General features: G+C 45.7%; 1 protein-coding gene across 1 annotated transcript in view; it reads right to left on the bottom strand.

Annotated features, from left to right (window-relative positions):
- Positions 1-2029: 2029 nt before the first annotated feature.
- Positions 2030-15914, bottom strand: part of LOC128732189 (uncharacterized) — a 32444-nt gene continuing 18559 nt past the window's right edge. The window contains exons 2-10 of the mRNA XM_053825359.1: positions 5671-5965; positions 4850-5595; positions 4110-4242; positions 3792-4016; positions 3540-3720; positions 3217-3471; positions 2396-2718; positions 2153-2325; positions 2030-2090 (exon numbers count right to left, since the gene is read on the bottom strand). Of these exons, the coding sequence (XP_053681334.1) occupies positions 2037-2090; positions 2153-2325; positions 2396-2718; positions 3217-3471; positions 3540-3720; positions 3792-4016; positions 4110-4242; positions 4850-5595; positions 5671-5965 (2385 nt within the window). The 3' untranslated portion in view covers positions 2030-2036. The remainder of the gene's footprint in view (positions 2091-2152; positions 2326-2395; positions 2719-3216; positions 3472-3539; positions 3721-3791; positions 4017-4109; positions 4243-4849; positions 5596-5670; positions 5966-15914) is intronic.

The raw sequence follows: 15914 nt of genomic DNA, 5'->3' as shown, positions 1-15914 counted from the left end.
TTTCCTCTTAAATTGTTTCACATTTTGAAGCTGATTCCACACACCACCTGCGGTATTAAACGAGTTAGGAATTGTTTTCGTTCACAAACGAAAAGAAACACTGTTAATAAGAACAGACAGACTTCGACGGCCTTTTTATCAGACGGACGAGGTGCACGCACCCGGCTGCGTTAGTAAACTGGGAATGAGCTCCACTGGACGACACCGGGACCGGACTTGGCTGTGATAATACCACTACTTCTAAACGCCCCAGTAACTCAATGGCTGCTCACGCAAGGGGATGCAAAATGTGCGACCACCTGCTACCAAACAACGACCCCCACGCGGAAGGCATGGAGCCGGCGTTTGGGAAAACATATATGTTTTTATTTAATATATATATATATATATATATATATATATATATATATATATATATATATATATATATATATATATATATATATATATATATATATATATATATATATATATATATATGTTTTTCAAAAATTAAATGAAGATAATTACAATGCAAATATGCCAAAGCTTTTTGAAGATTTGTTAAAAGGATAACTGCAAATATTAGTGGAATAATGATACAGCGATTCCACCTAGCACATATTTTTTCGTAGCAGTGTTTCTTATTGCAAAGCGTAATCATCGCTATGCTACAATCTTATTATATACGTCTAGTTTTTAAATTATTGTAGATATCCTGGAGTATGTGAACGAGTACATGCTTGGATTAGTGTTTGTTTCCTTGGCGCGATGCTATTACGTTATGTTTTCTTGCTGTTTTCAAACCTCCCCAACATTCGGGTGAGTCATCAAGACGATTACGTCAGGGGAATTCTCTTTGTTGAGAGGCACTCATTCCAATGAGTGCCTCCATCGTTCGGAGTATGCTCTGTTAATGTGGCGTACTTGTACCGTATGAAATATGCTCGCCATACGATGTATCGCAAATGTTCCGAGGTACTGAAGGGGGCGCCTGGTGGCTCGTAAATTATGAAAAAAACAAACCGTTGCGACTGGTGTTCAAAAAAACAAAATAAATAAATGTATCGACTTTATTCTATTACAGAGTGGATTTCAAAAAAAAAATTAATACATGATTTACATAAAAATATATATCATAATATCTCAAACGTTAGTTATAAAAAAAATAATTCATAAATTTTTAAGTTTTCTTTTCTGTAAAAGGATGGTTGGGCAACTGGCATTTAGTTTATAAGATTTTCGAGGCGCAACCAATCTTGTTTAGATTTAATCATAATACGGTTGAAATCATTTTCCATCGTAATAATAAATTTACTTTGTGATTTTATAGATACCTTTCTCAATATTCTACAAAATCAGTCACCAATGGTGGATATTTCACACAGGTGGTATTAACATTTATCGATAGGTTCACATTTTTATTCGCTGATAATAATTAAAACATTTACAAAAGATTCGCAGGTATGGTGTATGAAATGTATGTGTGTATGTTTGTGTGAGTCAAAGTGCCTTCTATGTACAAAGCGCAAATAGTGTACTAATGAAACATGTCTTACTCCCTAGCTTAAGTTCCAGTGACCTCTCGCACACCGGGATGTGGAATGCAACTGTTCTAAAGTTCTACGATGGTAAAAGACGACCTTAGCGAGCGATAATGGTAACGAGTATGCACGGGCTACGTTTTGAAATAAACAAAGAAAAACTTGCTGCAAAATTGCCACCGCAAACGCGTTCGTTTCTGCGGTACGAGTGTTATGTTGAATGAGAGCGACGCGATATCATAAACAGACAACAAACAATACTCGGATATTGCTGCAGCCCAAGGATTGCCGTCGTCGCTGGAATGCGGAGGATGTGATGTAGGATGTAAATTCGAAACGGTCCCATATCCTCTTCTAACACGAGTCAACAATGTAAAAACCGAGCAACAGTGGGTAAACGCTACGATGCTAGCGAGTTGCTAGTGTGAATCAATACAAAAAATGTTGAATGAAAGGCAGCATCACTGTGGAGCGATTCACGGACACCTGGACGCCCCTTATTACTAGGGGCCTTTATTCCTTGTAAGTGCATCCTGCTTCATCGGCTCCATCGGCACAGTCAGCGACCTGAGCAGAACGATTAGATTGAAATTGTTTCTCGATGTATCATGATCGAATATCGTACCCACCCTATCACATAGCTGGCTAACAGATATGCAGATACCGCTCACACAGCGCAGCTCACCCTCAGGACAAGGTGACACGTGGGCAGTCGTCAAAAAATCTCTACTTGTACTGCTGATCTTGAAATCGTTCTCCGAGTCAGACGTCATCATGATTTCCTTGCTGTCCTGAAAGTTAACTGTAACGAAGAGGATGAACTGAACGTTGAAAGCGTTGCCAGTTTGGTACAGTCGGTATCATTTGATTACCCAGTGATTTTGGGACCGATATTGTTCGGCTCGTTTCGGCCTCAGTTTGATCCTCGACCATGTGGTCATTCGTTCGTCCAGTAGTAGTCGGCTTTCCACTAGCTACTCCATTTTCATGTGCCGTACGATTGCGGTGTCGGTTTACGAACGGAGCATTTTCAGCTGCCGTCGGTTCGTACTTATCCGTCCCGTCGATTTCCTCCGAGGTTTCGTAATTGGCGTATTCCCGCGGCCCCGAACGGGGTCCTTCCTGGGATCCACGACGCGTCTGGTCAGACTCTGATTGAGAGCGATCCTCGTTCGTGATGGTGATGTAAGGACGACTGCAAAGGAAACGTGAGTAAGGAGGTTTTGGAAGAAGACGCACTAGTCATTAATGGGGGAAAATCAGTGCCATATTTGACAGGTACGTAGTTGGCTGGTCAACATTTCACAAAGCAGTAGAAAAAGTCACAAAATCGATGCTCCCACAGTGCTACGTATAGTCCTTACCAGCTGCATTCCACACTTAAGGCGTCACCGTCACCTAAATTCGTTCACTAGCAACATCTAATGTCCGGTAGTGTCCGAAACGTCGGAAGCTTTGAGAGATAGACAAGTATATATATACAACCAATACAATACGAGAAATCCCTCGCTAAGCTCGTCCGTCGATCCTGCAATATTGTCGTGTCGTGTGGTTCTGTGCTTTACTGTGCTGATATCGCAGGAGTTTTCGTCCAGTGAGTCCGCTAATCAAGCCCAGCTAGTGAGGTCCCGCTCCCGGTTGGACAAAGGTGTCTACATGGCAAGCACTCTCCCCACAACCTGTCTCTTCTTACCCGTTCGGACTGTTGGGAACCTGTACTTGCACGAATGGATACTCCCGTTGGCTGCCGTAGGCCGAAGGATACGTTGTCGGCTCGTCGTAGTAGCAGTCTAGCTCATCAGACGCATCTGGGCAGTCCTCGTACTGATCACAGCGCCACTTGTCCGGAATGCACCGATCGTTCGACATACACCGGTATTCATCGCGCTCGCACTGCTTACACTCCGACTCGTCCTCACCGCCATGACAGTCCTTGATGTTGTCGCATCTTAAAGAAAGGGGAAAATCGTGTCTCTATACGCCTGTCTCTTGAGTTTCCTACACCTGTTCGCTTACTTCCACTGGAGAGGGATACAGCTCGAGTCTGCACATCGGAATTCGTTGGCATAACACTGGCCCAACCGCGTGGGGTCCTCACACACGAGTCGATCGTCCGAATCCGGGTAACTATCGCAGTCAAACGTTGCCGTTAGGGCTTCCGAGCTAGCGATAATGTGAGCACATGGTTCCAAAATTGCTAGAAGATTAAGTTAACACGAAGTATTGATAAGCAATCATCATTCTACTTTGCCGCCATTTACTACTTACACTTGCAAATCCTTTTGCATGGTGTCAAGGTTCCCATGCGCGTTGGACGACACTCCGGTTCGAGCACGAGACAAACGAACTCGGCCACTCGTACTGAGCATTTTGAGTTGATCAGATACTGGAAGTGTTCGTACTCGAGGGGTGATAATTTCCGGTTTGATGGAATAGTTAGATCGTACGGAAGGACTCCTCGACAGAGCGGCAATGAGGTGGACTGGCAAACACCTGCAACGTTAGTAAAACGAAGTTAGTGACGTCTCTTTGAAGGAGAAATACAAATCTACCAGTCGACGCTTATTTTTATAGAAGTTCGTTTACCTTCTTCAGATATGTTGAAGCGTCTCAAGCCTTCGGTCGTGATCTCAAAGCGTGATAAAATCGGAAGCGTTGGTGACACTTTCGTCCGGTAGAGGCTTGAATCCGTGGTAGCCGATGGAATCGTTACATTTTTCTACCATTTTTGGGTGAGAAAAAAAACACGTTTAATTTTGTATAAAAACATCACACGGAGCTGCTAGTAAATTAGGCAGAAAATTAAACATCGCACGATTATCTATTCATCCACCAGGTTGTAAAACAACGAACATGAAACCGTAGCTAATATCATTTCGCTTTCCTTAGGCAGTACATCTGCGTCAAAAACTATTCTAGTTTGCATGCAAATTTGGAAAAGATGTACTATCGTGCGCGATTCTAAACAGCCATGCAAATTTGTTGTATTTTACAAAAAAGTGTGCATTTTCGAACCATTCTCTCCAAAGAGTTTTCCCTGCTGTGAGTCCAAATGGTGTTTCACGTTAATATATACAATGGTGTTTTGCGCTTAACGCTGAAATTTATCCAATTATTAAACGTATACAAGGGTGATCCATAAAGGAAAAGTGAGTTAGACACAAAATGCACTGACTTGAACACATTAACTTCGCATGCAGCGAGCTCGTGGGGGAAAAAGTTGTAAAGTGGGAAAAACCAGGCAGTGAAAATTTGAAAACACCAACGAAAAAAAAGGGCCATCCACAATAGAACACAACGAAACGGGTTGGAAAACATCTATTCACTTCTCTCTGCCGCTCCAGCTGCATCAGCTGGTCGTTCAGCTTGTGCAACAAGCGCTCGTCCTCCTCGATCGGGACGCCAAAATTGTTCTGATGGCCGGATGTGAACCCCCGCACTTCCGTCCCTCGTCCCGGGCCACCCAGGAGTCCCACCTGAATGGCTGACGATGCTGGATCAGAAGATGTTATGCCACTGCTGCTGCTGCTGCTGCTGCTACCACCCGAAAGTCCGGGCATGTAGGCTTTGGTTGTGCCCTCCGGGACGTTGGGTGATGTCCTCAAGCGACTTTCGCCATCATCCGCATCCAGGAAGTCGTCATCGTCGAATACGACACGTGCCTTCGTGTAGTCCTTGAGCGAAATCGTGCTCGTCTTGCGGATCGGTGCATCCGTCACCTTAACAACTCTGGCTGGCAACTCCTCGCTTGTGCTCTCTGGCCTTTGGCGTTCCGTTCCAACCGCCGTAGTCGTTGATGCGGTCGTCGGCCAGTCTACCGGAGGTGTCTTTTTCGCTGGAGATCCAAACACCGCCAGCAGATCATTGTCAAGCCCGAATGAGAACTTGGTGTCGACGGTTCGACCTGATCCGGGTGCGCCCTTAGACTTCGGTTCTTTTGAGGTGCTTCCCACGAATCGGTGATCAAAATGTAGATCGTTCGTACTGGTGAAGTCGTTAAAGTCGATCGACAAATTCTCATCCACCTCGTAGCCATCTTCACCCAGCAGTCCGCTGCTCATAATATCACGATCTGGAAGTAGGAAACCAACGACGTTATCATGGTTGGAGTCGTCACTGTTCACACATCCTTTTTTGCTCCACTTACCGACGACCAGGAAGTAGACAACCAAACCCAGCAGACCGCAGATGAGGAGCAACCCGAGCGGCCATTTTATGTAGCGCCAGATCACTTTGAGCACCTTGTACAGCAGGCATCGCTGGGTCGGCCGGAAAAAGGAACTGCTGGAAGACGTGGCGGACAGGGGCGTTTGGGAGCCGGCTTTCCAGAAGTTGAAGCTCTGCCGGTGGTGGATGCTGCCGATGGAGGTGGGTGAAGGAGACGAAGGTAGGGTGTTGGCTGTGTCGGTGGAGGCCGCTGTGTAGCCACTGTAAGGTGTACCCTGAAGAAAAAGGATCAAAAAGAACGTTTTTTCTGTAGGATTGCTGTTTGGTAATCAAGTGTATTTGGACTAAAACAAAATTCCACAAACTTTGTAACTATCACTTATATTTTAACTAATATTTTTACCTGTAGTTTTGAAAAGGATGGAAGCATGGTTATATTCGTCATAATATTTTAACTCTATGATGTAATATTATTTGATGGTACTTTGAATCAATGTTTTTTTTATTCTAAAACTAAACTCATTCTAAAATTAAACGAGAGTCTCGAACATACTACCTTTCAAGGGGCTTTCTTTTGTGGCTTGTTAATTTGGGTCGCATTTATGTTTCTACGACACCTCGGTCTCTACACCACATTTCCCATTTACTACAAGCCAAATGGGTTAGCAAACCGCTCGGATTCGCAGTGACCAGCTAGTGGGAAGCATGATCTTGATCGTGAAAGTATGTTCCGGTGAGCCACAAACACCGCAAGCTAATCCAAATGAAGGCAAAAAAGGGCACAAATTGGGCTGCGAAAAACGGTGCCTACGGTAGTGTCCCAGGGGGTAAACATCGCGGTTCCGGACTGCTCACCGGAACATTATGGATCGATTTTGTCTAGCTTTTGCGCGTGGAATTCGCGACTGTGGATGCTTCGCGTGGTTAGCTCGGTGTACGATGTTGTTGGTTTTTTATGACACTTGTTGTAGGTTTTTTATTTCTTTGGCCCGTTTCCCGTGCTGCTTGTTGAATGCCAATGGCACAACGCACATAATTTCACGTTGAACTCAATTCATAATCGATCGGTGTGGTGCTTTGTACGATTGAATAACTAATGTTGTGCCATTTTGTTAACATCACAAGTATGGATGGAAAGAATACCTTAACGTAGTGTATGAATATATCTTGGTAAAAAGGCATAAGATTGTACTTATTTGCAGTATGAAACAGAAATAGTTTGGATAGTTTTCTAGTTAAATAAACGCTCAAATAACACCGCGAATAATTCAAATCCATGTATAGCTCCGAACATCTAACAGAAAGCAATGAAGGAAAGATGGAGAAAGAGAGACCCCTTCCAGGATGTGCCTTTTCCACCACACGGGTTTTCGCGTGGAGAAAGGCACCGCACAGGGACACAAATAATCTGGAGCACAGCATCGCGTCCCATCGTGCGTACGCGCGTACCGAGAGTTGCGTAACCGCCTCTTCCACGGTGACTGGGTTCGATTGGTTCGGTGTCTACATCCGACCAAAGCCTGTTCAGGCCAATGTGCATGGAAACATCCGGCATCTAGGCGCGAGCGTTCGCAATCTGGACCGAACCGTGATATTGGGCAGCCTCTCCGCGGGGTGAAGCTTTAAGATACGTTATCAGTTGAATCATTTACCACCTGCATGCGGAACGAAATGCGGAAAAACCTGTAACTGATTTTTTTTCCGTTGCTTGTGGGTTGCGTCTGAGAGTATAACTGAACGGGACAAGGAATCTCGTACTCAATTGTCATGTTTTAGATGGAATTATCATGCAGGTTTATAAATTTGAAAATATATGTAACATTGTGGCATTGACAGATATTTTAATAAATGTTCGAAAAACCATTGATCAAACAAATGTTTAAAGGGCACCTGACGGAGAAAAAAATCGTTAAGAAATTCCTCTTCCATTGAAACATTCCTGCGCCTGAAGCGTATTGAATAACTTTAGCATAATGATGCCGTAGCAGCTTTCACACACTCGACAGATAACAAATTGTGCCACACTTAAGCATGTGAACAATCGATTATCGTCCTCCACCTCCGAAAAAGAAACCGATCGGAATTGATTTTCCCGCCCTTTTTGAAGCCTCGCTTGCGGCACTACCAAGCTGGTCCCGATCAGGGTGGCGGCAATAAAAATTAATCCAACGTAATGAATTGATTTGTCGAGCGACCTGGGACGATCCGATACCCCCGGTCGGGCCTTTATCCTTTTCGCTTCCTTCCCCCCACACGCGACCAGCTCCCGTCAGCGGACTAATGATTCTATTTCATCGTCCCCAGAAAGGCAAACCCCCGTTAATTGACTGTCGTTTGGCTCGACGCCGTCGTTGGGGCCCGCAGGGCAATGGGACAGAAAAAAAGAAATGCAAAATTGACACCCATTTCTAGTCGAGGCGGTGACCGGGAAGCGTCGGATGGACGTACACTTTCGGATGGCCACAGCTGCGGGTTGGTCCGTTGGAGGGAGCGCAAAATAGACGCGCTCTAATCTAATCAGCCTAATCGCATCGCATTACGGGTAATGTATTTGCATTAATCTTGGAAGCCGCCGGGGCGCTCGAGCGCCGTGTCTGAGCTGATTCCGTCGTATCAACTGCAACACGTACGGTGGAAAATTGACGACGCGGAATGCAACGTGACGATGCGAAATGGTTGAACTGGGTGTGCAAAGTGAAGAGCAAAATATTATTACAATTAATACAGGCCGTGTTAAATTGCTTCTTGCTGCTATCCCAATGTTGAAGGTAAATTTTTAAAGCATCAGTTAATTTAATTGGGGAAAAATAAGGGTTTCCACAGCAACATAAACTGTGGAAACAACATAATGAAACTAAGTTAGATTTCATGTTATGAAAGTGAATTTTATCAGGTTTTTAATATGAGAGAAGTAGCGAAATTACAATGCTTGGTTTGGCATGGTTCCTTTTTTCACCCTTAGATGAAATAGTTATTTGTCCACCATTTGCTCCCTCACTAGCCCAATGTGCACTGCACGGTGTCGTCCCATCGTCACCGCTGTCATGGCGATCCGCCACGATACGATGGGAAATAACCAACGGACAACCCGAATGCCTTTCCATCGCAATGGTCAGTACGGGCCGCAATTGACGCAACGCAATCCCTCCACCAGGAAGGCGCTGAAAGCGAACATCTATGGCACAATCCAGCCTCGCCTCTTGATGGCGTCCTTATCACTCCTTTCTCGCCGCATAGTGGATACTTTCCCCTCGCGATGAAACGAGGAAACGCGCGACGACTCCTCCAGCGGGGATGGTTCTGATTGATCGTGGTAATTACATTGGGCTAGGGCTTAGGTGGAGGGTTTTGCTTCTAACGATGTACCACCTTGCGAGGGCTCACTGGAAAAGCCAACGTACGCCCGGGATCAAAAGCTCGAATGTACAGATACTCGTAATGAAGTCGTGAGTAGTCGGTTTAAATTTATTAAGCTCCAGCACGCACTCGATTGCGTTCCTAATTTATCATTGCAAGATAAAACTAATGCAATGCGAGTCGAGTTTTATGCCACGCAAGAACGAAAACGTTTCTTTAACGTAATTTTTAATCAACAGTTTATTGGTGATTTATAACAACATAAAGTTTGATTAATGTGGATGCCATGTTTAAGCTTCAATGAAATATCTTTTGGGTACATTTTAAACAATTTTTCTTAGAAATAAATGCATATGCTTTTCGTTTAAAAGTTGACATAAAATGTTTGAAACATAATTGAGGCTAATGAATCCGTATCACGATATACATTTGAAAAGAGTATGGCTCACTTTCAAACAAAAAAAACATAACTTCAAGCATCCTGCAATGAAATCCAGTTAACGCAAACCGATCATTTCAGCCTCATTATTGATCGGAACAGTCAGATCGAGTTTGATGCGTCCACCACGATCGTCGAGCCAATCCTTCTTTATTCAAATCGACCCTGAAGACGCGTTTCGCCTTCGCACCATCCCTTCCCTCCAGCTCGATATCCACCGACAAGCGCCACCTGTGTCGATCCGAGGTGAGCAACACGGAACCGACGACCGCCAGGAACACTCCTTCCTTTACGTTTGCATGCGCTAAGGGATGCTTTAATTATTGCCCGTGCGCACTAGAATGCCAGCACCGCGCAAACCGAGCGCACCCTCGCTCGAGTGGAAAATCACTCTCATCAATCACACGGCCCCTTTAGCTGTGGTGTTGGTTGCGAAAGTTGCGAAACCGGATGGCTCCGGAGCCGATCTCAGGAGATGGTGGGGATTTTGCGGTGCATCGCAACCGCAAGGTGACGAGGTGGTAAGGAAAAGCGAAGTGCCGCACATCCACGGAATGTTCGGGGCTGATCGATCGAGCCATTTAAGGGCATGATGCGTCAGAATGCGGCGAACCAGGCAGGACACTTATTGTAGAGAGAGAAAAAAAAACGTGAGCACTCCTACACCGCAATTGTGGTCGTTTTTAATTGCATCTAGCAATGGGGCCGAAGGTCGAGGAATTTTCGATTCAAAACAACCTAAAGGGTGTTAAATCGAGCCTCACGAATGAGTCACAAAAACCGCTCATTAATGCGCAAAAGTCGCACGAACGCATTGGAACGTGTGATTAGCGACCGGCCCGTGGTTTATTAATTGGTGGAAAAAATTCGGTCACCACTGGACGGTTCCGTGCGCCCTTGGCTCAGTTTAGAACGCACTGAGTCTCTGGCGTCTTCCATGAGTGGAGAGTACGCAGATTTTGCGAATAATTGGTTTACTGCCGCGAGCTACGTGGAGGATGTAAACGGACTGCTTCAGCCCCATCGTCAAGGTTAAGCACCAGAAGAAGCTGCATAGCTGATTGAAGTGAAGGAAAAAATGCATACGTTCTCGATCAAGACACAATTATGGTCGACAGAAGGATTAGTCTATTAGAAGTGCGTCAAACATCCTTCAGCACATCTTGAACGATTCCGTTTCGTGCCGTCAAGGACTTGTTGGGATTTGAGTTAATTTGTATTCTTGCGCTTGGTAACTTACTCGTAGTTATGAAAATGACTAACAGAACTCCTTCAGTGACCAACGATGTGACGTAGGACATCTCAGAATTGGAATTGTGAAGCATCTTACCGGAGTCATCAGCTCACACGGAGCGCTCTACCCACACGATCACGATCCCGACCGGAAGGTCATCAAACGAAAGTGAAGTCGTACAAATGGGGGTGTTGAGCTTCAACCTCCCAACCACCAACATCGCGTGCAAGGCATTACGTTACAATTTTAATTCCATTGCGTCTCGAAGCACACGACGCGCATCGTTCGGCTCGGTGCGTGAGCAATAATTAGATTTTGAAAGCGTCCGAACAAATGGCCTTTGCCATTCGATTAATGTTACTTTGCACGTGACCCGGCCGGCGGATGTCGCTGGTTGTTGCACCGAATTTCGTGTCGATTTTATCGTCCCCAAACAAAGCGGTGTGAGAAGCGCTAGAAGAAAACGACGCTCACGTGAATGGGAAAGGGATGAACACCAAATAGGGCGCACCCATGTCGTGGGTGCGTACCGGACGAGTAGCTTCCTTTCCCATCGTGCCCGGTGGCTTCTTCGAACCGTGAAGCCACCCGTGTGACCTGAATTCTTTCCCTACCGATCGATGAGATATATCTGGCTCGATTTAGCCCGCATGCTGGTGGAAGATGCCGCACCGTAGATGCTCTTGACGCTCCCAGGTGACCCAATTGTGTCCGTAGTGCTGGCGGTACGCCAATGGTAAGATGACAGGCTGGCAGCAAACGAGCCGCCTGGCAGTTGGATCTGCTTGGGGACATGACGTCGAGACCGTTGAGTGGCGCCGTTGATCCTTGAACGATGCGCTTACGTCGTCGCGCAGCGGTGGAGTTTTTCTCCGAGACGATCCCTAATTAGTGAGCGGACACGTTTCCTGCTAGGGTGAGGAACGTGGGCTCTAATTGCTCAAGCTGTCGCGGAATGGCATGAATGAAGGTTTCACTGACAAGCACTAAGTTCCTGTCTCACACACAGACCTGTTGCAGAACAGATCCTGGACGTTTGCAGCGGGCGGTACCGTTTCCCCAGCAAGGACACACCATTGGAAAAGTTTGGAAAGGCCACCAATGGGCTAAAATTGATAGACATCTGCTCAGGAAGTAGGGCTCCATGGCTGCCTGGTGAGCTCATGATTGGCTTGCGGAAGTCTACATCTCTCTAATGTGAAGCTCGATGCGTTCCAGGGTCTAAGCGCGATTGAAACAAGTCTGCAGGCACTGCCGGTAATCGATCACCAGATTGCGGGCGCCTTTAACGTGCTCCAACAGTGTCGACGACGGTTGGCTGTAAGTTATTAACTCCGCCAATGACAGTTCATTAACAGGTAGCTCGCTCGGCTAGATGTTCGATCCGAGGCAATCAATACGCTCAGGAAGCCCAACCTCCATCGATAGGTGCCTTCCACACCTTCGGCGGCCAGATTCCTTTGAACTAGCGAGGAAACCAGTTCAAAGCAGAGCAGCAACCCGCCAAGAGCCGTCATTTTTCGCTCGTTTGACAGCTCACACGAGCACCGCCTACTATTGGCAGGCTTTAATGCGCTAGTTTTCGCAGGAATCCACAGGGTGGCTTTGCTAGCAATTACGCGCTTAGTGCACAGGTCACTCGGGCCTCTTTGCCTATCCCTTCAACGCCGCGATTGTCAAGCACAAGTGCCGCACTCGATTTAATACGCATACGTTTCGGTTCGCCTTTTGTCTCAGCCTACAATACGATGGGCTTGGCATGCACGCACATACGTCGCGGGCTTTAGATTGCGCGAGACACGGCTTCCTACTTGACCTCATCGAGGGATGGAGCAAAATTGGCCGGGTGAGAAGCAGGAATCGCTCCTTCGGCCGCTTGGGCGCCAAAATCCGCGCATTCCTCACAATAAAAATCCGCACGGTAGGCGCGTGGCGTGGCGAAGGGCATTATGGGTGCAGCAGAACGCTCGAACTCGACGAAATGGAATGCTTTTGTTGCGTTGGCACCGGCGCCCATTCGCACTCTTCACACTTGGCGTGCAATGAGGAGGTTCCTTCGGGCGGTGGGGACGCATACGCGAGAGATTTATGCCTCCGTTGACTGTTGCTTTTCGACTGTTGTTGCATTGTTGAATGCGGTGAACGGAGAGGCTGGTTTTGTAATTGAAATATGAGTAACGGAGGTATTTTATGGATCGAGTCAAACAAAAAAAAAATGACGCCTACATGAGTTACATCAATTAAAATTATTTTATGTGACTTGAAACATGTTGTTATTTGCTGTCCATGTTGATGAGCATAATTCTAAATAAAATTTATTGAATGCATTATTTGTAAATGCAGCTCTTTTTGTAGATAAAAGTGAACTTAAAGATATTTTGTAAATATAGATAAAAATGTTACTTCGCTTCTAATATATTATCTCAAACGTAGAGAATTTTTTTGTTAAATTCAATCCAACAGTCCAATATAACTATATTGGCTCGTCCTTGCTTTCGACAGGCTGCCCGTAACCCTCAACCAAACCATTCGAATGCCCTGAAAGATGGTCGTTTTTTTTAGCGAACTTCAATAACACACATTCACAACCGGATGATGTCACCTCGAAGGGTGTTACGATTTAGTTCACTCACCAAACGCTAGATACCGATCGTACCGAGGCGCACAAGATTGACAATCAATGGATGAAAGTGAAAGAGTAACGATGTTTTTCGTTGTTCGGTCTGTTTGTCCCCGCTACGGCCAGGGCCACGGATTCTTCAAGGGAACGGAGCCACGGAGCCGTCCTGCCTCAAATGGCCATTTAACGAAGTACGTCGCACTCGCACCGGCTCCTGTCAGCGCAGAAATGTCCGTTTTAATGAACTCGTTTTGCATGTGCCACGAGCGTGAATTGTGCGGCTCGTGTTCACATCTGATTACACTGTTACACCAGCCACGGTGTTACTACTGCTCGCATCTGCTGCGGATAATGGAGGACCCACTTATGCAAGCACCGGTTCACTTCGACCCTACCAATCGATGGCGAATCATGACATTTGATTAGGGCTCGTTTGGGAGCTCATCTCCGGGTCGGAATAGGTGTGTTAAATCCAGCAAACCCTCGACGCCACGCGGCTTTAATTGTGCTGCCGTTCGGGCTGGCAAAGACTCCGAAAGCTCCGAATCATCCACGAAAGCTCACCATCGTTGCTGTTTAATAAAAATTTAACGTACCACACGAACTGGGACTGGGTGATTTAATGTCAAACTGTATCTGAACATCCTGCCACGACCGCAACTACGTACCCGTTTACACTCGGGAGTGCGGTTTTCCTTGCTAAGGGCTTGCCGGCGATGCCGGACCTAAAAGGGTAAGGTGAAACTTGTCACGACACACGATCAAGTCTGGTTGTGGTTCGGTGCTGGTTTCTCCCGTGTCATGGTAAATTATTGAAGCCAAAGAACACGGAGCGCGATCGTCGGTTGGGTGCGACAGGTTTATGGGATCTTCTTCAAAAAGTGAAGAAATTTTTCTCTCACGATTTTCTCACCCCAGCAGGATCGTTTGCGCAGGGTTTGGGTACATTGAAATGTACGAAGGAAGCAAGCTGAGTTATGGATATCGCTTCCATGTTTATTTTAAATTGCAACGTATTATTTGTGCTAATGGAAGAGAGGGTGTGATTTATTTTATTTACAAAAATAAAGAGAGGATGTTCCGCCCCTTGCTCCAAAAAGTTCAAATCGTGTGCCTTTAATCTCACGAACCCAGGTACTTTTTCTCGTGATTATTCTGTGTATATAACAATGATTGGTTGTTTAGTAAAAAATATTGTTTTATTTTCATATTAAATTTAATCATTTAATATTGAAGATATACACTTTAAACTCTGTATAGTTTGATTGTTAAAAAGATGATGGAATTCCGTTCAATTTCACAGAAAATTAAATTTCGAAACATGTAATAAACACTCCCCATTGCCAAGCGGCATTAATCAAATTGTTCCGTAGAAGCGACTGCTGTTTCTCGCACTATTTTCATAAGCTTCCTGACTCGTTTGAAGCGGGCATACCTCAACGCCATTTCGCAAACATATTTCATACCGTTAAAATCAACCCAACGAGCCCGAGTGCTGTGGGCGGTAGATTTCGGAATCAACGGCTTGACATTTCGCTGCAAATTGTCCGATTCCGCCGATCAGCCGTCATCAGCATGGGCTGACAAATGCAGGCGTCAAAGAGCAGGCTTCGATTAAAGATTCAGATTACCCGATCACCCCGATCAAACATTCTGTTTGCCTACGGGGCCCACCACAATGCGGCCAACAACCGAACGATGACGGTGGCTGATGGTACCGAAGAATGCTCTTTCGTCACACCGGCACATTATGATGGTGGCAAATTCCGGCCACTCTCGCCGGGCCATTTTTGAACGTTCCATGTTGGAGAGATCGGCGGACGATCGGTTTATAATTTTATTTGATCTTTGAACAATCGTTTAAGCTTGCGCGCGGTTGTTCTGCTGCCGTCGGGGACGGCTGCGAAGATGTACGGTTTTATTGACCTATTTGGATCGTGACTGGTGCGCCAGGGTTTTGTCATCTATCCCCCGTTTGTGAACAGTCGTTCGCGCATTTCATTCTGCCTACAGTGCAAATGACCAAAAAATTGCACGCCGCTGGGACGGATAACAATGCCGGTCCCTTACATTGCTGTAGATGGGTGAGATCGTTACAAGTTTACAGATTACTTCGATGCCATAGTAAAACAATCACTCTAAACTCAACTCTAAACTCTTGCTGGGTGGTAGTAGACAACGACTAAAAACTAATGTCAGATGTCAATATGACAAATCGTCAATCAAAATTCGTTTTCTCATTGCAGCATCCATTTTTTGGGTAACACTTTCTGAAACGTTTTGCAGCAATGCTTGTTAACTACAGTCGAGTGCCCTCTCGCTGTGCCAGAAACGACAATACCGTCGAGAGGCTGGTAGAAAAATGCTTGGTTCTTTTTCACAAAAAAAGCTCTCGCTAAGGACCCGGTGCCGACTGAAAGTGGCTTGTATATTGTTTTATTTTCTCACCCATAAGCCACCATTCACCACCCTCAGCTCAAAATGACACGCTTACGCAAAGGGCTTCGTTGTTTCGTGGTGGACAAAAGCTATTTTCCCACCACTGGCTGATTCGCACAACGGCTTGGGTGGTCA

The sequence above is a fragment of the Anopheles nili genome, chromosome 2 (assembly GCF_943737925.1).
Source record: "Anopheles nili chromosome 2, idAnoNiliSN_F5_01, whole genome shotgun sequence".
NCBI classification, from domain to species: Eukaryota; Metazoa; Arthropoda; class Insecta; order Diptera; family Culicidae; genus Anopheles; species Anopheles nili.
The sequence above is the reverse complement of the archived record's forward strand: the minus strand, read 5'-3'. Positions and strand labels throughout refer to the sequence as shown.